Below are 25,786 nucleotides of genomic sequence, written 5' to 3'. Positions count from 1 at the left end.
CGGGGTGGGAAGATGGGGTCGGTCCCTCAGCTGAAGTGCTGGGCTGCGGCGGGAGCCGGGGCGGGGTCCGAGGGCCCAGGGGGCTTCCATTGTCCGCCTTCCTTTCGAGGGAGCCGCCTCCAGAGCCGGCGGCGGCGGGCGGGGAGGCGCGGGGCTGCTGCGGCAGGGCCGTGCCGCATCGCGCGGCTGCGCCCCCATTGGCTGCGCCGTGACGCCAGGAGGGCGCGGCGGGCGGGGCCCGGCCTATAAGAGCGGCGGCGGGGGCGGTGGACCCTCGTCGCCAGCCCGGCCCGTCCGCGCCTCCCGTAGCCGCCGCCACCGCACCGAGCATGAGGGAGATCGTGCACATCCAGGCCGGCCAGTGCGGCAACCAGATCGGCGCCAAGGTGAGGCCCCGCGCCCCGCGCGCCGCCCGCGTCCCCGCCCGAATCGCATCCGAAGGAGGGAAGCCGTGCGCGCCGCGCACCCCAAGCCGCGGTCGGCCCTGCGGACCGAGAACAAAGCGGCGGGCCCGCCCTGCCGCCGCCACCCGCCGCTCCTCTGCCCCCGCCGGCTCCAGGGCGTCGCCGAGCGCAGCGACATCCGCGGCCACGCTCCCTCCTCCGCCGGCCGCGGCGGATGCAGCCCGCCAGCTGGGCGTGGCCCTCACTGGGGTCGCAACTCGGCCTGAGCGGGGTCGGTGGGTGGGCTGGTTGGGGCGGGGTCCCCCTCAAAGCCTTAATGATTCCCTGGCACTCCGCAGGAACGGAGGCGCGCCCGGCGGTGAGAGCCTCCTCGGGCCCCCAACCTCGTTGTGACAACCCCCGGCTGCCTGGCCCCACCCCATCCTTTGTGGGGGGAAGGGTTCGGCCCGGACTCGAGGTGACCTTGGTCCAGCACCGGCCGCTCCCCCAGCGCAGTCCGACCCGGGCAAGCTCCGCGCGGAGTCCGGGGGTTGCGCGTGGGAACAAAGCCGGGCTCCGGGCGTGGGCCGCTCCTCGCGGCCATTGTCAGCCCACCTCTCAGATGCTGGGACCGGGGCGGGGGAGGAGGTGGCCAGTGTCCTGTCCCTAAGTCCGGAGGCTGTCCCTTGCCCAAGGTCACATAGCGGCTCAGCCCCTGCGGGCGCCCCGGGCGCTCCTGGGGACCCCGCGCGGCGGAGTGCGGCTTTGTCAGGACCACGGCCAGGGACCCAGCGCGGGGACGGCGTCGAAAGGATCCCCGAGGGGGCGGGGGCAGGAGACAGGTCCTGGAGGAGAAGGGACTGAGGAAAGGCTTCCTCTGGAGGCTGTTGCCATGGAAACGGCGAGAACAAAAAGCTAATTACGATGGGCTGGGGCAGCCACGTGGCTGACATGTAAATTGCAGCTTGGGCTCCGGGGTGGAGGCCTCGGGATGGAGTCTCGGGGGAGGTCCCCGCGACTCCTCGTCACGGAGGGGACAGCTGTGCGTGCCCGAGAGGGGGAGGGGCGGCCTGGGGGGCGGCCTCAAATCCAGCCGGGGCCGCTGACAGCGGCCCAGGCCAGGCGGGAGGGGCCGAGGGCTCATTAATGGGGCTAAATGGCCTGGCCTGCTCCGAACACCTGCTCCTCAGAGGTCAGGGGTCCCGGGAGGAAGCCCTGAGCCCCCCGGGCCTGGGAGCGGCGGTCCACTCACGCCGCTCCTTCCGCAGCCGGCACAGCTTCGTTCCTGCCAAAGGGGTCCGTGCGGCTCCACGCTCTGGCCCTGGCGCTTGCTCATTACTTTTTATTCCTTTCGCGCTGATTTTCTTAATTTATGTTAATTTTAAAGATGAATATCTGGAATCCTTGTAAACACTTCAAACAAGAGAGAGGTGGATTTGGGGGAGGAACCGGTTCTTCCTTTCCCAGCCCCTGGCCTTGGCGGTGAGCCAGACTCAGAGAAAGCGCTCGGAGCCCCCGCCGCCCGGGCCCGCCCCCCGCGGCAGCCGAAGGATGGGGATAGGCCCGGGGCTGCTTTCCTGCCCCCGGGCTCTGCGTGGACCCGGCGGCCGGCCCTGGGGAGGGGGTGGAGGAGTCAGGGCGGCCCCGGGGCTCGGCCGGCTGTGCCCCACCTGAGCGCTAGTTTGGTCGCATTAAAGCCTCGGGACAATGACCGCCGCCGCGCTGGGCCGGTGTCAGGGGCTTTGCCGAATCGCATCGCCAGGGTGGGGTGACGCGGTGCGTGGTCCAGGGTGGCCTCGGGATGCCAAATCCCCGGCCGCCCCTCCCCTAGGGAGGCAGGGCCGCTCTGCAGCCTTTGTCTGGGCCCCTCCTCGCGGGGCGCGGGGCGGGGCCGCGGAGGGAAGGGCCCCGACAGCCAACGCACTACCCGCCCCCTCAGCACCTGCTGGGCAGGTCGGGGCGGCGCTGGCCGTGGTGGAAGGCACGGGGTCTTGGAGCGGCTGGAGGCAGCCCGTCCCCGCTCCCGCGGCGCTGCGCCCTCCTCGCTTTCGGCTCCTGTGCCCGCCCCGCCGCCTCCGGCCCCTGAGGGTCAGCACCGCGGACAGCGCCGCGGGCCCCGCCCCACTCCGGGCGCCGAAGCGGCGGCCGGCCCGGACCCTGGGGGCGGGGCCACCGGGCAGTTTCCTCATCTGTAGGGATGGCCATAATTATTTCTTATTTAACTTACAAAACTGTATTCCATTATTTATTAAATGTCATAATTATAGTTTAAAAAACATAATATAGTTTACTAATAAGATATGTATTTAGTATTTTAAATTACAATCATTAGTTTTAACTACAAAAGCAGTTATTAACATATTCCCCCTTTGCAAATGGAAACACATTTCAGGTAGGCGACGTCCGTCTAAGCGGTCCGCCCCCAGCGGGCAGTTTGTCGTGGTGGCGGCGCCTGCCCCAGGGCTCCTCCTGTGCCGCTGGGGAACGCGCCTTTCCCCTCCAGGGGACGTCTCAGAGGTCTTGCACTAGCGGTGACCTTTCGCTGTTCCACAGTTTTCAAAAGCATATGGATGTTTTAAAACGATGCTTTATTTTTAGTTTAGTTATCCGTGCACAAAGCTTGGCCAACTTAAGCAGCAGCTAAGGCCTTTCAAGTGTCAGGCCTGGTGAAGCACTTCACGTGTGACCAGTATCTCGTCTGCCTCGCAGGCGAGAAAGCTGAGAAGCCCCTCCCAGGAGGTGGGGAGACGTCACACACTGGCCAGTCCTGGCACCCGCACCCCCGCTGGACTGTCCCCCCCCTGGAAGATGATGCCTCTTCCCACAGACGTGTTGGTGGCCCAGTGACTGAACGGTTCTCTCCTGGCCCCACACCGGTCCCCTGGAGATTATCCCTGCTCCCCAGAGGCTGTGGGTGTCCTGGGGCGGTGGGGACCCGGCTCAGCCTCTTGGGCACACTTGGGGTGAGGGGGCGTGGGGAGCTGAGTGGTGGTGGGCAGCCCTGGTCAGTCTCTGAATGTCCCAGGGACGTTGTACGCTTATTTTTTCTAATTACAAAATCCCCACACACAATGCCAGAAGGAGAGAACTGGCCCGCGACACAAGCGCACAACCGGGACGAGGGACCCTGCCCCCATGTCCCTGGAGGTGAGCACTGGCCTCCGGTGACCGTCTCTCTGATGAATGGCCAGGACGCTGCTGCACATTTTATAATAATGACAGTGGCCATGGCGGTCAGGTTTTTAAACGATTTTATCTTTCGTCTTTGTGTGTGTGTGAAGTTGACATGTGCACGTGACAAAGAACCCCAGAAGGACCCTGGGCATGCTGGGAGGAGGGGCCGCGAGCCCGGGGCAGCCGAGCGCGTCCTGTCAGGCCGCTGCGGACAGACAGCCCAGGCGGCCGGCCTTGTGACCGGTTTTTCAGCGGGGCAGCCTTCTCACCAGCACATGACTCCGATGGAGGCGCCCGTTTTCCCCAAGGAGTCCATACGCCATTCATCTTCTGAAAACCACCCCAACCCTCAAGAGCAAAGGGGGGGACGCTGGGGAGAGACAGCCTGTGGCCATTGGCCTCCTGCCTGCACGGCCCCTGGGGAGCGCCCTGGGTGGAGGGCAGAGCTCTGTGCAGCCAGGGCACATGTCCCCATGTGGACATGCGTGCAGATGACTGCGCACAGGTGCCTCGCTGCATTCTCACAGCACCCTTGTGGTGCCTGTGGCTGGGGCTGCCGATGTTCCAGACGCTGCTGGACCTTGTCCTTGAGCGTCCTGGGCCCTGGACTGGCCCCTTTCCTGTGCCTCAGTCTCCTCGTGTGAAAAGGGAGCAATAAGGCCTCCCCAGGGCGTTTACGACTAACTGGGCAGCAAGCGCAGAGCGGGGCCGGGTCAGCTGAGCCTGGACCGGCCCCGGGGGCTCAGGTGGCCACGGGCGTGAAGGTGGGGGACGTGATAGTTATTATAGTTTTATGACAGATGACAGACCTGGGGGCACATTTCAAAGTCTCTCCGATGCGCTAGTGCTGGCTTCGGGCCCAAGCCCCTCATTTTCCACCCCGGGCCTTGCGGCCCCCTGGGAAAAGGGCCTGGTGGGGCCGCGGCCCCTGCTGACCCTCTGTCTCCTGCAGTTCTGGGAGGTCATCAGCGATGAGCACGGCATTGACCCCAGTGGCAACTACGTGGGGGACTCGGAGCTGCAGCTGGAACGCATCAGCGTCTACTACAATGAGGCCTCCTGTGAGCACCCCCGCCGGGGGCTGGGAGGGCGGGGCTGCAGGGGCCCGGGGTCCTGCCCTCTTACGGGGGGGGCGGGGGCGGGGGCTGGCAGCTGTAACCTGAGACTCTCACCCCCGCGCCTGTCCTTACCCCGAGACAGGGAGCAGACGGGGCTGCGCGGGGTCCCGAAGGGCCTGGAGCAGGGGCCATTTGGCGCCTGGTGTGGAACGACGTCCGTGTGGTCCTGGAGAAACTAACCTGCCCACGGGGACACGGGACTTGGTCCGGGCTGTCCAGGGTGTCCGTGCCCATGTCACATGCGGGGTCGGAGCACAAGGCTGGGAGGCGGGGGCGGGGCTTCCAGGGCAGGAGGAGCTCCTGCGCCTGCAGGACACACCGGACCCACTCCTCCCCCTCAGCTCACAAATATGTGCCTCGGGCCATCCTGGTGGACCTGGAGCCTGGAACCATGGACAGCGTCCGGTCGGGGGCATTCGGGCACCTCTTCAGGCCTGACAACTTCATCTTTGGTGAGTTCCCCTGTCCCGCTGGGGTGGCCGACCCCATCACAGGCAAACCCAGACCGACAGGAGCAAGAGGGCCGTGACCCTGCAGGGCGGAGCAGACCCCCATTCCGCAGCTGACAGCGCCACCATGAATTCCAAGCAGGGCCCTGTGCAAAACAGAAGCTTACAGGCTCCCAGAGAGCTGCTGGCCGGCAGGCCTCCAGAGGGTGGCGCTCACGAGCCCAGCATCGCTGTGACCCGAGCTCAGGCGAGCCTTGAGCCTGGGACCCCGTGGCAGGCCTGCCCCACTTCTGCCTTTCGGAGCTCAGCGCCCCGACCGACGGGCACCAGTCCACATCCAGACCCCGAGCTGCGAGGACCCCGGGCGTACTGGTGGGGGCGGCCAGCACAGCTGGCTGAGGTCGGGGGCGGGGGGCGAGGAGGGCTGGTCAGCTCACCCAGGACCCCCAGGCGAAGTGGAGCCAGAGCTGCACCTCCCGCTTCTGTTTCTGACCAGAGCCCTCCACACGGCGCTGGGCAGCAGGCACCTCAGCACCCAGCCTGGACAGCCACGGGGGGAGGAGGTGCAGCCCCCCGCTTTATAGAGGGAAGCAGATGAGGTGCTTCCACAGTTGCCCTCGGGGCTGGGGTGTTGAGGTGCATGCAGGAGGTCTGACCCTGTCTGTGCCCCCCCCGACCCCCTCACAGGTCAGAGTGGGGCCGGCAACAACTGGGCCAAGGGGCACTACACGGAGGGCGCCGAGCTGGTCGACTCGGTCCTGGACGTGGTGCGGAAGGAGTGCGAGAACTGCGACTGCCTGCAGGGCTTCCAGCTGACCCACTCGCTGGGCGGCGGCACGGGCTCCGGGATGGGCACGCTCCTCATCAGCAAGGTGCGCGAGGAGTACCCCGACCGCATCATGAACACCTTCAGCGTGGTGCCCTCGCCCAAGGTGTCGGACACGGTGGTGGAGCCCTACAACGCCACGCTGTCCATCCACCAGCTGGTGGAGAACACCGACGAGACCTACTGCATCGACAACGAGGCCCTCTACGACATCTGCTTCCGCACCCTCAAGCTGGCCACGCCCACCTACGGGGACCTCAACCACCTGGTGTCGGCCACCATGAGCGGGGTCACCACCTCCCTCCGCTTCCCGGGCCAGCTGAACGCTGACCTGCGCAAGCTGGCCGTGAACATGGTGCCCTTCCCCCGCCTGCACTTCTTCATGCCCGGCTTCGCCCCGCTCACCGCCCGGGGCAGCCAGCAGTACCGGGCCCTGACGGTGCCCGAGCTCACCCAGCAGATGTTTGATGCCAAGAACATGATGGCCGCCTGCGACCCCCGCCACGGCCGCTACCTGACCGTGGCCACCGTCTTCCGCGGCCGCATGTCCATGAAGGAGGTGGACGAGCAGATGCTGGCCATCCAGAGCAAGAACAGCAGCTACTTCGTGGAGTGGATCCCCAACAACGTGAAGGTGGCTGTCTGTGACATCCCGCCCCGGGGGCTCAAGATGTCCTCCACCTTCATCGGCAACAGCACGGCCATCCAGGAGCTGTTCAAGCGCATCTCGGAGCAGTTCACGGCCATGTTCCGGCGCAAGGCCTTCCTGCACTGGTACACAGGCGAGGGCATGGACGAGATGGAGTTCACCGAGGCCGAGAGCAACATGAACGACCTGGTGTCCGAGTACCAGCAGTACCAGGACGCCACGGCCGAGGAGGAGGGCGAGATGTATGAAGACGACGAGGAGGAGTCCGAGGCCCAGGGCCCCAAGTGAAGCAGCGGGGGGCCAGGCCCCGGGCCGGCCGAGAGGTCTGCCCCGGGGCCGTGCAGCCGTGGTGCGCCCAGCCTCGCCCACCAGCTCCCGCCACGCCGCCCGGGGCTCCCGAGTGTCCGCTCCTCAGTGTTCACGGCGCTCAGCTCTGTCCTCCCACCAGAGGTCCCTCCCACTTGTGTGTTGCTCATTTGTCTGCTTTGTCAGCTCTAGGCCTGAAGTTTTATTTTATTTATTTATTTTTTACTGGTTTGTGTTCATATTTGGGGGGGTACTTAATAAATTTATTGCTGTCAGATACCCCTTCCTGGTGCTGAAGATTCCTTTTTGTTCTGGGAACTTGGGCGCAGAGGAGTGAGGACGGGCAGAGGGCGCACAGGCGTGGGCAGGGCAGGAGACCACTGTCTCCCCGCTGGTGGCTGAGACAGGCCTGTGCTGGCAGTCTGCAGGCGTGTCCCCGGGGGCCCCTGGGAGAGGGGAGGGGAAGACATTGGCCTTGTCTGGATGAAGTGTCACCTGAGAACTCGAGCAGGCTCCCCGTGACTTGGGAACAATCCCTAGTCCAACTGGGCGCCTCACATTCCAGAGCTCTCCTCTGGTGTACCCGTGTGCTGGACGTTAGAGGCAGGAAGCCCAAGACCCAAGCGAGAGGTAGGGAGGAGGGCGCCCCAGTCCTCCCTGTGAGCGTATGTGTTGGGATTTGGGGGTTGGGGCTCGGCCCTGGGAAGGGGCCAACAGGGCCAGGGAGTTGAGGCCACAGCACCCAGGCCCCGGCTGGCAGGCGTGGCTTTGGCTCCTCCGCCCCCTGGTGGTCATTTCCTGTGGCTGCAGGGCTCCTGGAGGCCCGGCATGGGCACCTGAAAGGGGCTAACTTGACTGCCCACTTCCTTCTACAGGGAAAGAAGTAGAAGCGCGTCGAGGTCCATGGTGAGTGTGCACAGAGCTGGCCTGGGCCTGGACGCCACCTCATGCAGCGGGGGGCGTTGCAAGACTTAGCTCCCCCCAAAAGGGGGTTTGTGAGTGGAAGAAGGGAGGCCAAGGGGGCTGGGAGCCCGGACCTGAACAAGGGAACGGAAGCCCCGGGGGGGGGGGCCAAGGCTCGGGCTGTGCCCTGCACCACGCAGAGGCTCCTGCTCAGGGCGGATGCTTCTGGACACCCGCTCTGCCAGGTGGCGGGGCGCCCTTCCCAGCTGCCCCGCACCCCACACCCGAGCAGCGCGTCACGGTGTGTGCCACGGAGGCCATGCAGCCGCTGGGGAGTCGAGCCCTGGGCTGCGTTCTCACCGCTGCTCGGTGAAGGGGGCGGGGCAGCAGCAGGGCTCCCGCCACGCCCACGGCGGCTTCCTGGGGCTGACGTCCTCCACAAAGTTGGGGTGTCCACCGCTCGGATTCCCGAAGGGTTTTGTGACCTGAAAAAAGTTGAGACGCCTGCCTCGTGGCGCCGAAGGCCCTCGCGGCTCCTAACATCCGCAGGTGCTCATGCGGGGCCATCGCCATTGTCCACGTTTCACAGCAATGAAACGGGGGCTCAGACGGGAGGGCATCTGCCAGCTGGCAGGTGGCAGAGCCCGTGTCCGCCCATGGCCGCGCACCCGCCTTCGCTTGGCTTCGAATGGCCCCGCGCCGCACCCTCCTCCCTGGCACCTGTGCCCACAGGAACGTCATCTTTGCTCTGTCACTCAGAGGGGCCCGGCCCACGTCGGCCGCCCTCCCTCGCGCAGCGGCTCTGAGGCCAGTGGCTCCGCCCTCCTTCCCCCAGACCCACGCCCGGGCTCCAGCAGGACGTGGGCTGGGCCGTGCTCCGTGGGGGCGTGTTGACGCTAACACTCGCTCCTGAGCCACGCGCTCCCGAGGTTGCAGCGCCACCGCGGGGCCCTCCCAGGGCCAGCTGGTCGGTCGTGAACTCCTCACCCTGTCACAACCCTGACAGGTGGGTGCTCACAACTACAGAAACGAGAGACTGCAGACAGCCCAAGGGCGCCAGCAGCAGGGCCTCGATTTGTGGCCAGGTGATTTCCTCTCTCTAGGGAGCTCTGCCCCGCTGCACAGAACAAGTCCCTGTGTTTGTATTTTAGGGGCTCCATAGAAGTGCATTTGAAATCAAAGGCTTTTGCTTTCACATCTCACAGTTCTTTGAAAATTACTGGCTTGGATCATAACAAATGAGAGTGCACGTGCACCAGGTCCTGACAAGGTTCAGCCTTTGGAGACCTCCAGACACAGCTGCCGCAGGGCGGGGTGGGGGAGCGGGGGTCCTCCCAAACAGAGGTGGAAGCCAGGGCCGCGCCGGAGCCAGGCAAGAATGGAATGAAGCGGAGTTGCCTTGGCTGGGTGCAAAGGTGTCCACCTAGGACCTGGACCTTGAAGCTGCCCAGGATCCTGTTTCCTGGGGTTTCCGGCAGAGTTTAAGTAGATGTGGGGGCTGGTGTGGAAGCCCCTACCTGCAGCTCCCTCACGCCTTCTCTGGGTCAAGTGACCACGCGACCTGGAGACTCCAGGCAGGACCCAGCACCCAGCACCACTGCCTTCAAACACAGGGTTTCTCAGCGCTGCACCGGCTTGGGACTGAGTGTTCGTGCCCGGCTCCCTACCCCCAGTTCATAAGCTGAAAGCCTGTGGGTGCAGCCCCGTGAAAAGGGCTATTGCCTCATCGAAGTGACCCCAAGAGCCCCCGCCCTTCGTCACGCGAGGACACAGTGAGGCGCCGGCCCTGACCACGTGGGCACCCTGACCTCGTACTTCCCGCCTCCGAACCGGGAGAGCACATTTCTGTTGTTTTTACATCCCCCGGGTGTGGCACTTCATCAGCGCCACCCGGGGGGACTGAAAGGGCCCCTTCATGCCCATGTGCAGAAGCCGCGTTGACAGGTTTGCCGCGTGCGGTCTGTGTCAGTGCTCACTGGCAGGAGGCTGTGCCCTGGGCCCGGCAGGCAGCACGTTCACGGCCTCGTGGTGTGAGCCCACTCTCCACCGAGCCCACGGGGCAGAGCTGGGGACAGCCCGGATGCTCATCAGTGGCTGAATGGGTAACCTGCCCTGGTTCTTCCATGCCAATGGATACACTGCTGTCATCTGCTTCAACATGGGTGGGGCTCACAATAATTTTGCTCAGTGAAAAAAGCTGGTCAGCCCCGGGCGGTGCGGCTCTGCTGGTTGGAGCACCGTCCCACAAACTGAAAGGTCATGGGTTTGATTCCCGGTCAGGGCACACGCCTGTGTTGCGGGTTCAGTCCGTGTTGGGGCACGTGCAAGAGGCATGTTTCTCTTCCTCTCTCTCTAAAATAAATAAAGTAATTTAAAAAAGAAGCCAGTCAACATAAGAGGACATAAACATAAGAAGACATCCACCTCTGGAATTCTAGAAGCTGCAACATGGTGGCAGGAAGCTGGTCAGCGGCTGCCGGGGCTGAAGGCAGGGGCGGCGGGGCTTTCGGAAGGTCGGGAGGAGGCCGGGAGGAGGGTGGTGGCTGGGTTTCCTGTCTTAGTGACAGTAGTAGTTTCTCAGGGGTGTGCACACGTCTCTGCTTTCTGATGGGACACTTAAACATGGGCAGTTTGTTGTATGTCCACAATACTTCAATAAACCATTAGGAAAAAAAGAAACTTTCAGTGGCTCCTATTTCACCACAAATCAAAGCCATGTGTTCCCAAATGCGCCCCCTCCTCTCACTTCCCCTTCTGCCGAACTGCAGGCCACACTGACCTGCTTTCTGCTCACGGGCGGGCGCAGCGGCCTCTTTCAGTTCCTCGTTGCACGTGCGGCTTCCCTCCTGGGTCCTTTCCCCCAGCTTCTCTGCGGTTCTCTCTGCTCCTCACCCTGGTGTCCTCCCCTCCCCGCCCCACCCGCCCCGCACCTTGTTCCCTGCTCATTTCCTTCTTCGCGCTCCCCGTGCCTCTTACCACCGGCGCCTTTGCTCACCGCGTGCTGGGACCTCCTCTATCTCCTCGGCGCTTCCTCACCAGGCCGCAGCCACGCCTGGCCGCGCTCCACATCTGGTGCGGCCGCCCGCCAGGGCAGCCTTGTGTGGGGACTCGTCCGTTCCTCCGTCCTGTCCCACTGTTCTAGGTCCCCAAGCATGGGCAACACAAGACCCTTGCCTGCACCCCTCAGTTTCTGGGGGTGGTGATGCTGGGGGCGAGGGATGCAGAGACAAGCGGAGTGCACACGTGTAAGGCGGTGATGAGAAACGGGGCAGGGACCGGGAACAAGTGGACCAGGCCCTCAGACACTGGCTTCTCCAAACACAACCCCCTCCCCCGCCCCCGCCACGACATCCTGCACTGAGCCGCTCCCTCTCCCCCGCGAGCCTCCGTCTCCTCCTCTGTAAAGTGCGGCAGGTTGGCGTCTGTGCACACCACACGGGTCTGCAGGCGGACGGCGAGTGCGGTGGGGCTGCCGCCGCCGGTGACTCCCTCTTCCTCCCCGCCGACCCAGCCACTGCGGTTTGGAGTCGATTTAAACCAGGACTTTTGTAATGCCGTAAAATCCAGGAAATGCAGCACCCCCTGCCTGGCCACACCGACTTGAAAAGGAGAGATAAAGTGTTACCCCCTTCCCAGAGCGGGACGTAGCTGGGACGCGCGCCGAGTCCGTGCCCGCATGCCATGAGCCTCCCGGCCGCAGGCGGCAGCAGAGGGCGCCGGGCCGGACACAATGTAGCGAGCGCGGCGAGCAGGATACAATGTAGCCAGGGCGGCGGCGGTCAGGTGAGCTGAGGAGGGGGAGCCCAGGCTGATCGGTGAGGGTAGGGGGTGCAGGGGGTGGAGGGAACCGCGGCTCCTGGCCATCGGGTGCACAGAGCCTGCCGCGCCCCGGAGCTCGGGCAGCTCCACTTTGCGAGGCGGTTGCCGAGGGCGCAAGGGGTCAGGGATCTGCCCAGGGCCCCCGCCTGCGCCCAGGAGGATTCAGACCCGCGGGGTCCGGACGCCCACCTTCTGCCCTCGCCCTGAGGCAGGGCTTATGTGGCCTAAGCTGTGACCCCACCCCGCCGGGGCAGGGTTTAGCACTCCAGACAGGGATGGCTCCCCAAGTGACAGTGTCACTGCTTCTGGCCGTCAGTCCTTGTTGTCTGTGGCATTCCTGAGGCCCTTGGGGACCCGCATAGCTGGGCCTGCCTCCCCTGCTGCCGGCTGCTCGGAGCCTCAGCTTCCTCACCTATGAAATGGGTGGGCGTGGGACAGGCCTGCCCTATGCCAGCTGGTTGGTGAGGGTCCCCAGAGTGTCTGCCTGTTGCTCTTGTGGGTGAAGGCGGGAGAGGTACCGTTTGGGAATGGCTGGCTCCCTTAGGCCAGTGGCATCCACCCTGCTGGGCTTTAGTGACAAACAATCTTTAAAGGGACAGTATCCCTGTTCCTGGTCCCCGAAGGGTCCTGGCAGGCTCCTTCAGGGTATGAGCAGACAGGATGTGTGGTCTTCACTGCCTGCTCCAGGAAGAATTCTAGGGACCTCCACTGGTGGCTGCAGTAATAACAGGACCTCTTGGTGCCTGAGCCACAGGCAGGACATACAGGTCATGGTGAGGGCATCTGAGTTTCAGCCCCATGTCCCTCAGCTGCCCCCTACCCCCACCCCAGCTCTGGACTTTGTTCCCCTGGGTTTCCTTCCACGGCTAAGTCAGGGAGTCCCCTCCCTGTGAGGGGGCCAGTCTCTGGAGGGGGGTGGAGGCTGGAGTAGCTGGTTTTCTTGATCCTTCTCAGTCTCTGCCTTGCTCACTGTTCTTCCGTGAGGCCAAGCCCGGGTTCTGGGTGTCGAGCTCTCTGTGGGGTGAAGCTGATGGGGCGGTGGGGGCGGCTGGCATTCCCTGGGTCCCTGCGTGAGAACGTCATCTGTCTGCTCTCAGCGGCCCCGAGGGAGACAGGACTCTCTGACTCAGCAGGAGAGAACCTGGGAGAGGTCAGGTGGCCCCGCTCCCTTGCTCACCCAGGGCCTCTGTCCAGGCCTGGGGTGAACGAGACAGGCTGTGTCTGTGGGGCACTCGCAGCCGGACAGGAGCTGCTGGGAAGAGCTGAGGTGTCCCTGCATCTCGGCAACTCTGGCCATATTTTAAAATGCTGCCAAATGTCCAGGGAGAGACCGGGGGTGAGGCGGTCATCACGTGATGATAGTGACCGTTTGCTCAGCAGCAGCCCTGGGCTCTGGGCGTCCCTGCCACACACAAATACTTGGTCGTTCCATGCACCCCAGGGGGCGGACGCTCTGCCTGTTTATGGAGAGGAAAGTGGGGTCACGTAGGTCACCACTGGGAGGGGCCGAGTTTAAATCAGTTATGTCCGGTTCTTAATAATAAGAGTAACAATGATAATAATAAGTTTTACCCAATGTTTATTGGATGCTTACTATGAGCTGACCAGGGTGCTCAGAACTTTGTATTAATATTAACTAAATAAACCTTAAAAATATATTATTTATTTATTTTTAGAGAGGGAGAGAAACATCAATGCCCAAAAGACACATCCATCGGTTGCTTCTTGCACATCCCCAATTGGGGATGCGCAACCCAGGCTTGTGCTCTGACTGGGAATCGAACCAGCAACCTTTCAGTCTGTAGGCTGGCGCTTAGTCCACTGAGCCACACCAGCCAGGGCTAATTTAACCTTAACAATAACACTGTACAGCGGGTGCTGTTATTATCCCCATTTAAAACATGAGAAGTCAAAATAAAGAAAAGTCCAGGCATTACCTAGGGCCAAATAGTGAGCCCCTTGCTAAACCGGGGTTTGGATAGGGCTGATTTGTCTTATCACCACAACGTGCCAGGCTGGTCAGGTGGGGTCTGTTTTGGCTTCAAGAACCAGAAATTGTCCTCCCAATAACAGCAGTTTAAACAGAAGGTTATTTTTTTCCTCATCTGAATGAAGCCCAGGGGTGAGCAACACAGGGCTTCTCGTTCCCACCCAAGGTGGCTGCTCCAGCTCCACCCATCACATCTGCATCCCAGACGGCGAGGGGCAGGAGGGGATGAAGAGGGGCAGTTCCTCCTTTTAAAAACAATTCTCAGAAGTCTCAGGAGAGCTTTCTGTTTACATCCCATTGGTCAGAACATAGTCACATGACCACATCTAGCTGCTGGAAAATCATGTGATAAGGTGAAAACCAAGGTTCTCCCCTGGTGAAATAAAACCAGGCCTGGACAGTTGTTAGGACGGATTTACTCAGGACTGTTGCCATAGGGTTAAACCTTTCTATGGAGCCGAGCTCAACTCCAAATGCGGCCTCGGCCAACTGCGTTCATAGCCAAGGGCGGGATGGGGTCAGCGGGGGAAACCCTGCTAGGAGGCAATGTCATGGGTTCAGGGGTTCTGCCTGCAGTGGCCTAACTGATCTCTGCTGACGGCAGGGCAGTGCGATCAGACGTCTGGGGTGGAGGAGAGTGAGGACCCAATCAGATGTCGGGGTGGGCACCCCTGCTAGGCTGACTTGGCAGCGCATTTGCTAAAACTGGGCTTACAAGGAAGGGCACAGGGGGGCCTAGGAGAAGGTTCTGGAGCTTGGATAGAGTCTGACTTAACAGAGACCTTTTGTCCCCACTCAGGGGGAGGGGTTAGTGAATACGAGGACTGCTGGGGGCGGGGGGACTGGGCACCAGGGCCCAGCTGCCCGTGACACCTGTGTCCTCCTGTCCTGACCTGGGGGCAGCCAGTCAGCAGGTGCCGGGCTCTGCCAGCTGGGACCTCCCAGCCCACACCCCCGCCACAGACGCCAAACAGGAGGAACAGGTCCCGGCAGACGCCAGGCGTGGCAGCGAGCAGGGGTGCTGGTGACGGTGGCCATGTAGGGCTGCCCTTGCCGGGCACAGTTTCCTGTCTTGGCAGTGGCGGGGGTGGGGAGGTGACAGATAAGAGTCACGGGATTGCCTTTTTTAATTATGAACTGTTTCAAACTGTAAATGGGTGTAGAGAAAGCATAACCCACCCCCAGGCGCTCGCTACCAAGCTTTCAAGAAAACATCTCTCCTGCTTCCTGCAGACTCATTTCAGCCTGGAGGCAGGAATGTCGCCCAGCTCGGTGGGGGTGGGCGGTGAGGGGGGGGGCCTGGGGAGGGAACACCCCCAGCCACAGCAGCAGACCTGTGCGTCCCGGTTTGCCGGGGTCCCGGGAGGGGCGCGGTGCCATGCGGCGGGGTGGGCCCTTCCTGCCTGTCCCCTGGGACCCCAAGGTGGGAGGCCGCACACTGACTCAGGCCACAGGGAGTGTCCTGGAGAACCTGGCCAGCGCGTGGCCAGCAGGCGTGCGGACCCTAGGGGCGCGGGAGGGGCCTGCGGGAGGGGCCTGGCCCAAGGCCACAAGGCAGGAGGTAGGGGGGCTGGGTCCTCGCACCGGCCCCAGGCTGCTTGGTGCTGCCTTCTCTGGCTGCCTGCTGTGCTCGGGAGTTGTGATTTTGGGGTGCTCTGCTGGGAAAGGGGTGCCTGGTGTGGGGGCCAAGACTGAGGAACTGAGTTCGTGGAGGTCTGTGTCAGGGGGTGGCAAGGGCGGGGCTGGGCCGGAGATAAAGGAAGCATCCGGGGACAAAGGGCCCTGTGCTGGGAGAAAGTCCCCCTCCTATCCCTGCCTGTCCCATCTGCGTGCGTGGTGGCATCTGCCGGGTGTCATCCCTCTTCCCGAGGGGACACCACCAGAGGGCCTGGGTGGAGGGCTGCGGATGGAGACCATGGTGTGGGGGCCTCCGCTCAGACGCCCCGGGGAGTCGAAGAGGCCAGGCGTGGCCCCTGAAAACCTTTGAAGCATAGGGAGGGGCAGGTGCGGTGAGCTGGCCACTCACGTCGGTCCCGCCCGGTGCTGCCCGCAGGTGGGATGCTATGGAATATGATGAGAAGCTGGCCCGGTTCCGGCAGGCCCATCTCAACCCCTTCAACAAGCAGCTCGGGCCGAGGCAGCATGAGCAGCGGGCCGGTGAGGAGGCCCCGGACGTTGCTTCTGAAGGTGGGTGCTGGGGCGGGGGCTGTGTGGGCAGCGTGGCCCCTCCCGCCGGCGCCCGCCTCCCGTCCCTGTTCCTGTGCTGGAGGGTGCTGGCCTTCCCCTGGAGCCGGGCACCAAGCTGGCCGCTTCCTTCCCCCCACACGTTCCTTTGCAAACAGGGCAGATGCCAGGGCAGGGCCAGGCTCCCCTCGGCAACTCCTCTGGCCTCCCCGAACCCTTCCTGGCCGCCTGACCTCCCCCTGGGGAAGGGCAGGCTGACTTTTCTCTCTGTTGCCTTCACGCCTGCACCTGCTCGCTCCAGAGACCCTGCCTGAGCCGCCCGCCGGGGAGCCGGAGTTCCGCTGCGCCGAGCGCGTGATGGATCTTGGGCTGTCTGAGGACCACTTCTCCCGCCCCGTGGTAAGGTTCAGGGCGCCCGGGCGTGAGGGGCCAGGCGCCTCCTCATCACCCCACCCTCAGACAGAGGGGCCCTGTCCGTCTGGGGCAGGGCTCCTCAGTCTGAGGCCGCCTGGCACCCATCGCCAAAACCTGTCTGAGGGCCGGAGGAGAGGCTGGACCGGGGGTCGGGGGCGGTGGGGCCGTTCCTCGCCCTGAGCTCCCGGTTCCTGAGAACCAAATGCGAGGGCCCTGCCCACGCTGCAGGGCGAGGCCTAGCAGGAGAGGGGGCAGCCCCTGCCCAGCCCGCCCTCCAGCCCGGCACAGCCGCTCTTCTGTCTGCTCTGTATTTTGTTGCATGAGAACCTTATTTAAAATAAGAAAATAAAAGGGCTCTAATGATTTTTAAACAAAACGTTTGAAAATGTTTTAGTTTTAGGCCAACAGTCTCCCGCTTTTGAGAGACGCATTGTAGTAACATTGAAATGCAACATCAATCAAAAAAGATTTCCCTCAAAGCCCCAGGTTCTAATGAGCTTTTCATGCGGGATGTGGCTTTAAGCTTTGCTGGTACAGATACGTATTTCATTTATGTGCTTTGTGTCTTTATGGTGGCATGTTCCAGGCCCTCCTGTGGCCACTCGCCGAGCTCCCAGAGGAGGGGCACTGCTTCCGCTGGCGCAGCGCCCCGAGCCCAGCAGGCCGCAGCCCAGCTCCCGGCTGCACCGGAGCGGTCTCCCTCCCCTGGCGGCAGCGCCGAGCTGTCTGCCTGCTGCAGGCTTCGCTGGTGGCTGCGCAGTGCTGGCCGGGGTGGGTGGGTGGGTGCCCGGGGCGTCTCTGGGCCTGGCGATAGAGCTGGAGGCCACTTCCTCTCCTTGATGACAGACAAGTGTCGCTGCGCCAGCTTGAGCGACACAGCAGGGCCAGGAAAGTGACTGGATCGCTGAAAGGAGGAAGTTGTGTTTTGAAAAACATCCCGAATTAGGTCTTCAAGGACCTGTGGGTCGATGGGTCCAGCTGGGGGGCGGGTGGTGAGAGGTGGTTCCTACCCGGGCCGCCGACTTCCCTGAGCCTTGGACAAGCTCTTGGCTGCTTCTGGGCCCGTGGGCCTAAGAGCCCGCGAGGACGGCCCTGGCGTGGACCCGAGGGGCGGGGCGCGCCTGACGCGGGCGCCCCGCCGCAGGGCCTGTTCCTGGCGTCGGACGTCCGGCAGCTGCAGCAGGCCATCGAGGCGTGCAAGCAGCTGATCCTAGAGCTGCCCGAGCACTCCGAGCGGCAGAAGGACGCCGTCGTGAGGCTCATCCACCTCCGGCTGAAGCTCCAGGAGCTGAAGGTGGGTGCCGGCTCGGCCCCTGCGCAGGCGGCCCGACTGAGCCAGGACGCAGACGCCTGGAGGCCGGGGGGGCCGCTGGCCCCCTCCCCGGGGCCCAGGCGGAGGCTGCCCAGAGAGGCGGGGAGGGTTGGCCTCTCGCTGCCTGTGCGGGTGGCTTCTTGAGCAGCCTGACCGTAACTGGCCAGTCCTGGCCACGTGCCCACTCTGACTCAGTCACGGAGGCTGATTGGCCAGTCCTGGGCCACACGCTTACCCACTGCAGCGAGTGGCTGGGTCTCACCTCGAATCACATGGCTCAGGGGGAGGGGTGGGGGTCCTCGAGGGTGACACAGCCGGGGCAGGGGGTCCTGACAGCCAAACCCACGTGCGTCCAGAGGGTAGTCCTGCAGCGTGTGCGTCTGGCTGGGCTGCCACCGCGTCCCTGCACTGGCCCGCGGGCCCCTGGGCATTTAGAAAGGGCAGTGCTCATAGCATGTGGGTGAGGCTGGCAACCAAGGGTCCGAGACACGGCGGCGTAAAGGGACAAGCTGTGCCGTTTTACCCGTGCGGAAGTGCCGTAGGTGGTCCAGGGCTCATATGGCAGCTATGGTGTTGGGGATCCCGGGTCCTCCTTTTCTGCGGCTCTGATGGTCAGTCCCTGAAGGGATCCAAGGTGGCCCCAGTCCCCACCTGGGTCTGCACTCAGCCGGCAGAAGACAAGGGAGGAAGGGCAGGGACGGTCCTGTCTCCTGCTCGCAAGCCCTGGGCCCAGCAGTCGGCACCGAGGCGCAATCCCTGCTGACCGCCGGTGCCTTCCGTTGCTGAAGAGCCAAGGGGGTGACACGGGAAGGAGCTCGCGGTCTGTCACAGGGGGGCCTGGGAGAAGGGGGTCGAGGGGCTTGTGTGAAGGAAGAGGCGCCTCAGCGGCTCCCTGGGCCTCTCTTCAGGACCCCAATGAAGACGAGCCCAACACCCGCGTCCTCCTGGAGCATCGCTTCTACAAGGAGAAGAGCAAGAGCGTCAAGCAGACGTGCGACAAGTGCAACACCGTCATCTGGGGGCTCATTCAGACCTGGTACACCTGCACAGGTGGGTGCACCTGCCCAGGTGGGCTGCGGCCCGGCCGGCGTCGGTGGGTGGGCCAGAGGGTCCCCAGGGCAGCGCAGCGCAGGGCAGGGCCCCCCGCTGTGTGCGCACTGGGCGTGCACAAGGGGCGAGAGACCCAGCGCCTGCCTCCACCGCACTCCCATCTGCTCCGGTGTGGCGGCCGCCGGCCACACGTGGCTATTCAAACGTAAACGAGTTAAAATAAATATTTAGTTTCTCAGTTGTGCTGCCCACTTTACAGGTGCTCGGGAGCCACAGGAGGACAGCGCAGAGCAGGCTCCCTCCACTGGATGAGAAGTAGCAAGTGAGGGACGTGGCGTGTCAGGTGTCATAGGACAGTGTCATAGGACAGGAGGGGGCAGCCTGCGTCAGGGAGTGGGGCGGGTATGACTTTCGGGTTGAATGAAAAGACGTCACGTGACACTTAAGCAAAACCTTGGAGGTCAGGGAGCCAGCCAGGTCTGTATCTCTGGGGAAGAAGGTCCCTGCCGGCGGGTGTCTGCGTGAAGGCCCCGTGGTCGCTGCGAGCGGTGTCTTCGTGGGGAAGCAGGGAGCAGCGTGGTGGGGGTGCGCTTTCTGAGGCGGGGTGCGGCCGATGTGGGCTCAGAGCTGCTGGGGCCTTTCTGGGAGGGAGCCGGTCGCCGTGGCAGGGGCTGCGCGTGCGCAGGTCGGAACAGGGCCACTCTGGCTGCTGAGCTGAGCGTGGGCTGAAGGGCGGATGCTGAGGTGGTGGGGGAGGGTGATGGCGCTCTGACCAGGGTGGGGTGTTGGGGGTGACACCTGGCCACTCGCGGAAGAACTCGCTGAAGGACAGAAACGGGGCGACCGAGAGGAGGGCGTGGCCGCAGGGCGTTGGGCCTCGGAGCTGCTGGGGTCTGAGAGGCGGCGTGCGCGCCAGGTCCGGAAAGGAGGAGCTTAAAGCCCTTCAGGCGCCCGGGTGGGCATGTCAGGGAGGCCCCTGGGCTTTCGAATCTGCAGTTCAAGGGCCGAGTCTGCACCCACCTTCAGGGTGAGGCTCGGGATAGGGACCGAGGGACCTGCGCCAAGAAGCTCTTGGACTGGCCTGGAAACTGGGGTGACCCCGGGGGTCCTGGCAGCTGGCAGGCAGCCTCGGCCGCCGCCGGCTCCTGAGAGTCACGCTGTCGGTGCCCCAGGGTGTTCCTACCGCTGCCACAGCAAGTGCGTGAACCTCATCTCCAAGCCCTGCGTGCGCTCGAAGGTCAGCCACCAAGCCGAGTACGAGCTCAGCATCTGCCCGGAGGCCGGGCTGGACAGCCAGGACTACCGCTGCGCCGAGTGCCGCGCGCCCATCTCTCTGCGTGAGTGCCGGGCGGGGGCGGCCGTTCTGGGCAGGGGGCGGGCCAGCCGAGGCATGAGCACAGCGGGTGGGTCAGGCAGCCGGGCCGGCGTGGCTCCTGCAGACCCGCCTCCCTTTCCTGGGCGAGCGACAAGAGACGGCTGTGGCATTTGCCCACCTCCCACCAGCAGCCTGGGGTCAGCCCAGGTCACCTGGGGGCACCAAGGGCGGGGCCCCACAGCCTTCCCTGTGCCGCCCTGTTGTCACCGAGAGCCCACCTCCACGGGGACATGCGCTGTGTGTCACACCTTAGAGGTTTAGTGCTGTGAATCCAGGAAGTCCCCTGTGCAGCCCTGGAAGCGGTCCTATTATTGTCCCATTTTACCGGTGAGAAAGCCATGCAGGGAGGCGCCCTGGCCCCGCCTGAGGTCTTGGGGCAGAGGAGAGGAGGGGGCAGGAACCCCGGGCCCAGTTGGCTCTTTGTCCCACGTGCCGCGGGCGCAGCTGGGCATCGAGACCAGCACCGTAGGGCGCAGAAGACGGTGTGTGTGTGGCTGGGACCCTAAAAGCCGCTGCGACCCAGTAACGACTGGCCCGGTCCGCAGGGGGTGTGCCCAGCGAGGCCCGGCAGTGCGACTACACGGGCCAGTACTACTGCAGCCACTGCCACTGGAACGACCTGGCCATCATCCCTGCGCGCGTCGTGCACAACTGGGACTTTGAGCCCCGCAAAGTGAGGGCAGGGTGGGGGGCGGGGGGCGGGGCGGGGCGGGGGGCGTGGCCGGGAGCCGCGTGGTGGGGCTGAAGGGCTGGAGGGGCCAGGCCTTCACCCCGCTCCCCCGCCAGGTGTCCCGCTGCAGCCTGCGCTACCTGGCGCTGATGATGTCACGGCCGGTGCTCAGGCTCCGAGAGATCAACCCTCTGCTGTTCAACTACGTGGAGGAGCTGGTGGAGATCCGGGTGAGGCGTGACGGGAGAGGCGCCGGGCTTTCTGCGGGGGCCGGACAAGGGTGGGGGCGGTGGGGTGGGGCGTGCGTTGTGGGAGCCGAGGAAAGACCCACCTGTTTAGGTTGGGGCCCCTCTGCTGTTCTCTGGATTAAAAGCGCTAGAGCAACGTCCAGTCTCAATGCGATGCTAGGCCAGAGCAAATCTGAAAATTCCTAGTAGCCACATCAAAAAACTAAAAAGAGACAAGTAAAGTTACTTTGAATAATATACCTTGAATAATTTAACCCAGCATACCCAGAAGATTATTTGAACATAACCTGTGGACATTATTGAGACATTGCGTTCTCTCCCTGTCTTGTGCTCTGCCTTTGAACTCCTGGGGGCGCTCTGCACCGCAGCACCCCCGTCAGCCCAGCCAGCCCGAGGGCTCAGAGTCACGTGGGGCTGGGGGGCCGCGGGCAGTCTCCCACGAGGTGGTCAGAGAGGCTGGGTCGCATTTAGAGGGCAGGCTGCTGAGGCAGAGCCCGGTTAGGTGCCAAGGCTGCTTGGGCTGCGGAGGGCCCTGCGTCCTCCTCAGGCATTGGAGGGGGGGCGGGGACAGGGCGGCTGATCCGCGGGCTCCTGCCTGGCCTGGAAGCTGTGCTCTGAACTTGAGCTTGGCTGGAGCCCTCCGACCTGGGCCCTTCCTCCCGATGTGAACGTTCTGACCCGGAGCGTAAGAGGAGATGCCTCTCTACGGGGCGGCGCAGGGCCAGCCCCCGCGGCCTCACACAAGTGCCACGGGGCAGCCCCTGCCCAGGCCCAGGAGGCCCGCCTGCCTCTCTCGTCCACAGAAGCTGCGCCAGGACATCCTGCTCATGAAGCCGTACTTCATCACCTGCAGGGAGGCCATGGAGGCTCGTCTGCTCCTGCAGGTCAGGCGCCCGCCTGGGCTCGAGGTGGGGCGGGTGGGAAACTGCGGCACAGAGGTGCACGTGCCCCCCAGTGCCTTTAGCAGAGGGCCTCCCACACTGTCCCAGGCAACTCCAGGTCTATAGAAAGCAGATAGGCGTTCTGCCCAAAAAGCGTTCCCTGGTCCCATCCTGCGGGGGCACCGAGAGAGGCGGGCGGCGCCCCTGCCGCCTGTCTGCGGCTCTGCACCGTGAGGGGGGGCCGGGTGCAGGCTCCCCCTCAAGGCCTGCCCGCGTGTCCGTGCAGCCAGCGTCCCGCATGCCTCCGGGGGCACATGCTGCTGTCAGTTCTGGGGGGCAGCGAACAAAGCGAGACCCTTGCCCTCATCCCAGGGGCGCCCTCCAGGCGGGGACGGTGAGAAAGACAAGTTGCTCACAGGGTTGGTGAGGTCTGAGGACGAGATGAGGCAGGGAAGGGGGAGGTGACGTTGGGGTCGGGTTGGGAGGCAGTGCCGTGTGCCAGGCAGCGGTGGGGTGGGCCTGCTGCGTCGGCAGCAGGAAGGCGGCCTGGGTGGCTGGAGGGGCTGAGCCTGTTTCCTCCTGAGCACCCAGGGCCTGGACAGCGGGCGGGCGTGGGAGGCACCCTCCCTGGGGCGTGGAGTCACGGCTGTGGGTCCCGTAGCTCCAGGACCGGCAGCACTTTGTGGAGAACGATGAGATGTACTCGGTCCAGGACCTGCTGGATGCGCACACAGGCCGCCTGGGCTGCTCGCTCACGGAGACCCACACGCTCTTCGCTAAGCACATCAAGCTCGACTGCGAGGTGGGTGCCTGCCGTGGGCCGGGCGCCTCCCTCACCAGCCCCCAGGGCGGGAGGGTGACGTGTCCCAGGGCAGGGTGCTCTGGGCAACGGCTCTGACTGGCCCCGCCCCCCAGCGGTGCCAGGCCAAGGGCTTCGTGTGCGAGCTCTGCAGAGAAGGCGACGTGCTGTTCCCCTTCGACAGCCACACGTCCGTGTGCAGCGACTGCTCCGCCGTCTTCCACAGGTTGGTGTGGCCCCGACCCGCCCTGAGGCCACCGGGAGAGGGACAGGGAGGGGGACACTTGGGGCTTGGTCTTCGCTGCCTCGTTTTCAAAGTGCTTTGCGTTGATCCTGAGATGCAGCTGGGCCTGGTGTGACCAAAGGGCATGTCTCCCCCATGGGGCTGGGGCGGCGGCGGCGTGAGCCCCGCGCCCCCGGCCTCCCTGTCCCTCGGGATGGGGCGGGCTCCTCAGGGTCAGCACAGGCCAGAGGCTCCCTCACCTCCTGGTTCCTGGCCCTTCCAGTGTCCAAGTGATTTTTTTAAACTGCTCCAGGCTAAAAACTCTGCTGATGTTTGTGTATGAAGATTAGATAACTTAAGCATTTATGAAGACTTACAGAGTGTTTGGAAAAATAATACACATACATTGGAAGAAACATATTTTAACTCTTTAATAAGCACGATGACTAATAATAATATTTGTCTGCTTGCTGGGCCTTACTGAGCTCCTCGCCGTGGCCTCAGATGGGACAGCACCCCCCGCGTTTCTGCCACACTGGCTTTGGCAGCCGCTTGCTGGGGGTCATAGCAGCAGCTGACATCACAGCTGTGCTGAGCTGGGGCTGCTGTCACAGAAGGGACTCACGTTGAAACTGTGAACTCCCTGGAGCCAGTGGTTTGCATGCTCTGTGACAGATGTCAACCACGGCTGTGCCCCCTTCAGAAGTTTAGCCTGCGGCCCCTGTTCCTCCACTGTGGCCTGGGGCGGAGTGCACGGTGGTTGCGGGGCGGGTGGGGTCATCGAGTCCCTAAGAGGTCCCAGCAGGTGGTAACCAGGTAGCAGGTGGTGCCCAACCACAGGCCTGGCAGGCATACGCATGCACAGACCCTGCTTGTGCCCTGTGGGAGAAACTGCCTCAGTGTCCCCAGCTGTAGAGGAGGTATTGGGACCTGAGCGAAGGAGCCTGTGAAGACCCACTGCTAGCGTTCTACGTGTAGAGAGCCCTGCCCCGTGCCCAGGGTCTGACCCCGTCTCCCTGTCCCCAATGCCCAGGGACTGCTACTACGACAACTCCACCACGTGCCCCAAGTGCGCCCGGCTCACCCTGCGGAAGCAGTCTCTCTTCCAGGAGCCTGGCCCGGACGTGGACGCCTAGAGCCAGGACGCCCCTCCTGGGCCCGTCGGGAGCCCACCCCGCTGGCCATCGCCAAGGCCAAGGCGTTTCTTGTGCTCTGGAGCCCCCGAGGGGCAGTCCCGGGACCTCGGCCCACGCTGGGCCCGAGGGGCATGAGCACCGCAGGCACTGCTGTCCCCGGGAGAGGACGCCCCGGCGGGGACGCCAGGCGGTGCCGGGCTGTTTCCCAGGCCTGCTGCTGCGAGTGCTGGTGTGCGCCCCCGCCCCTGCGGGGCTCCATGGGCAGGGGAGTGGACGGCTTCGCTGCTTCCCGGGGGTGAAGGGCCCCCACGCCCTGGAGCTCAGGCTGCTGGGCCTTGGCCGCCCTGCAGACCCTGGAGGGCCTCCGGGGCTGACGGGACCCGAGGACCTTGGCTGCGCACACCCAGCCTTGGCCTGAGGTTTGTGTGCAGTGGTTGGTTTGCGGTCTACCTGGAGGCTCCCAGCCCCCCAGCGCCTTGTCTCTTTGGGGTCTTCCTGTTGCTCCTGGCCCTGCCTGCCTGGCATTCTCCAGTAGGTGAGCTGTTGCGTGCAGACCAGGGATTGAGTGACAGGGCCAGTCCAGGGCTCAGGGGTCCTTCCTGCACTGCGTGGAGGGGCGGAGGCTGTGGGGCTCTCTGCCTGGTGGGCTGGCCACGGCTCCTGACGTAGCCTCGCCCAGCTCACCCCGCGGCTCCGAGGGGGCGGCTGGGAGTCCTGCCTCCAGGTGCGCCCCTGGGAGAGATTCCAGGTTGGGCAAGCGGGTTGGTTACAGTAGGCTTGAGTGGCATTTCTGGGGACCAGATTTGCCCATGAGGAGGTCTGTCCTGATGCAGTGCCTGTGGAAGAACCAAGGCAGCTCAGAGTCCACCAGCCTGGGGCCTTTTCTGGGGGGCCCTGAGGTCAGGGGCTGGGAACGTTTGCTCCAGGGAACCCCAGGCAGGAAGCCTAGGGCCCATGAAGGAAGACCGGCATGAGGTGTGCAGGCCCCAGCTAGCAAAGGTCCCCGGACAGAGGACAAGACCCACAGCTCCTCAGTGGCGGCGCCACAGCTGACCTGGGCGTTGGCAGGGAGGCTCCGTGTGTGAGACCTGCCGCTGAGGGGAAGGGCTGTGGGAAGTCTCTTTCCCGGCCTGGACTGCGCTCAGCAGCCTCGTGTGGGTGGTGGGTGGTGGGCAGGGGACACGGCCACAGGGGTGCCCCTTACCTTTGACTGGGAAGTCCAAGGGAAGAAGGCGTGGCGAGTAGGAGGGGCAGCCTGGCTTGCTGGCCGATGCGGAGGACAGTGTCACGTGGGGACTTCAGGCGGTTCCCCTGCCTTCTGCTCTGACCTCAGTGTGACAGCAATAAGTGGGGTCCACAACGGTCCTCGGCCCAGCGCCCCTTCCCTAGGGTTGCAGAGGGCAGGTGCCGCAGACCGGCACTTCCTCACAGTTGCACATTTCTGTCGTGGCGACGTCAGCCATTCCTGCATCTGTCAGTCAGTGTCCAGAGGAAACGCCAGCATGCTGGCATTCGTTGGGCAGAGCTGGCCCCACCCCCCGTTTTAAGGCTCCCCCAGTTACCTCCTGCCTCAACATGTCCTCTGCACACACCCCTTCTCGATGACCATGTCTCCAAACAGAATCAGGGCTGGTCTGAGTCGACAGCAACGTAACAAAGCCCGCTGAGGAACTGGTTTGCACCTGCGAGCAGCAGGGGGCCCCCAGCTGGGACGAGGCTGCAGCCACTGTCTCATTAAATCTGTGTTCTCCAGACTTTACTGTGTGTGGTGGAATTGGGGACAAGGCAGGATTTGACGACAGGCAGATGGGGGTCAGACGGACGCCTGAGGTCACAGACACGTCTTCTGTGAGGGGATGAAGGTGCAGACGGCAGCT

The 25,786-nt window shown here is 63.9% G+C and overlaps 2 protein-coding genes across 2 annotated transcripts; both read left to right on the top strand.

Moving 5' to 3' along the window:
* Positions 1–264: 264 nt before the first annotated feature.
* On the top strand, positions 265–7,182 carry TUBB3 (tubulin beta 3 class III). The gene is made up of 4 exons (XM_054570279.1): positions 265–386; positions 4,510–4,618; positions 5,017–5,127; positions 5,812–7,182. The coding sequence occupies exons 1-4, from the start codon at positions 330–332 to the stop codon at positions 6,885–6,887; spliced, it is 1,353 nt and encodes a 450-aa protein (XP_054426254.1). The 5' UTR covers positions 265–329; the 3' UTR covers positions 6,888–7,182.
* A 4,355-nt stretch (positions 7,183–11,537) lies between these two features.
* On the top strand, positions 11,538–24,160 carry DEF8 (differentially expressed in FDCP 8 homolog). The gene is made up of 12 exons (XM_054570221.1): positions 11,538–11,591; positions 15,671–15,804; positions 16,103–16,200; positions 17,360–17,509; positions 18,436–18,577; positions 19,750–19,914; positions 20,498–20,625; positions 20,739–20,852; positions 21,674–21,754; positions 22,413–22,553; positions 22,667–22,776; positions 23,807–24,160. Exons 2-12 carry the CDS (start codon positions 15,681–15,683, stop codon positions 23,907–23,909), a joined length of 1,356 nt encoding a protein of 451 aa, XP_054426196.1. The 5' UTR covers positions 11,538–11,591; positions 15,671–15,680; the 3' UTR covers positions 23,910–24,160.
* Positions 24,161–25,786: the final 1,626 nt, after the last annotated feature.

The sequence above is a fragment of the Pteronotus mesoamericanus genome, unplaced genomic scaffold (assembly GCF_021234165.1).
Source record: "Pteronotus mesoamericanus isolate MK-2021 breed Mesoamerican mustached bat unplaced genomic scaffold, CSHL_Meso_final contig_202, whole genome shotgun sequence".
NCBI lineage: Eukaryota > Metazoa > Chordata > Mammalia > Chiroptera > Mormoopidae > Pteronotus > Pteronotus mesoamericanus.
Note: the sequence above shows the minus strand (reverse complement) of the source record. Positions and strands in the feature narration are given on the sequence as shown.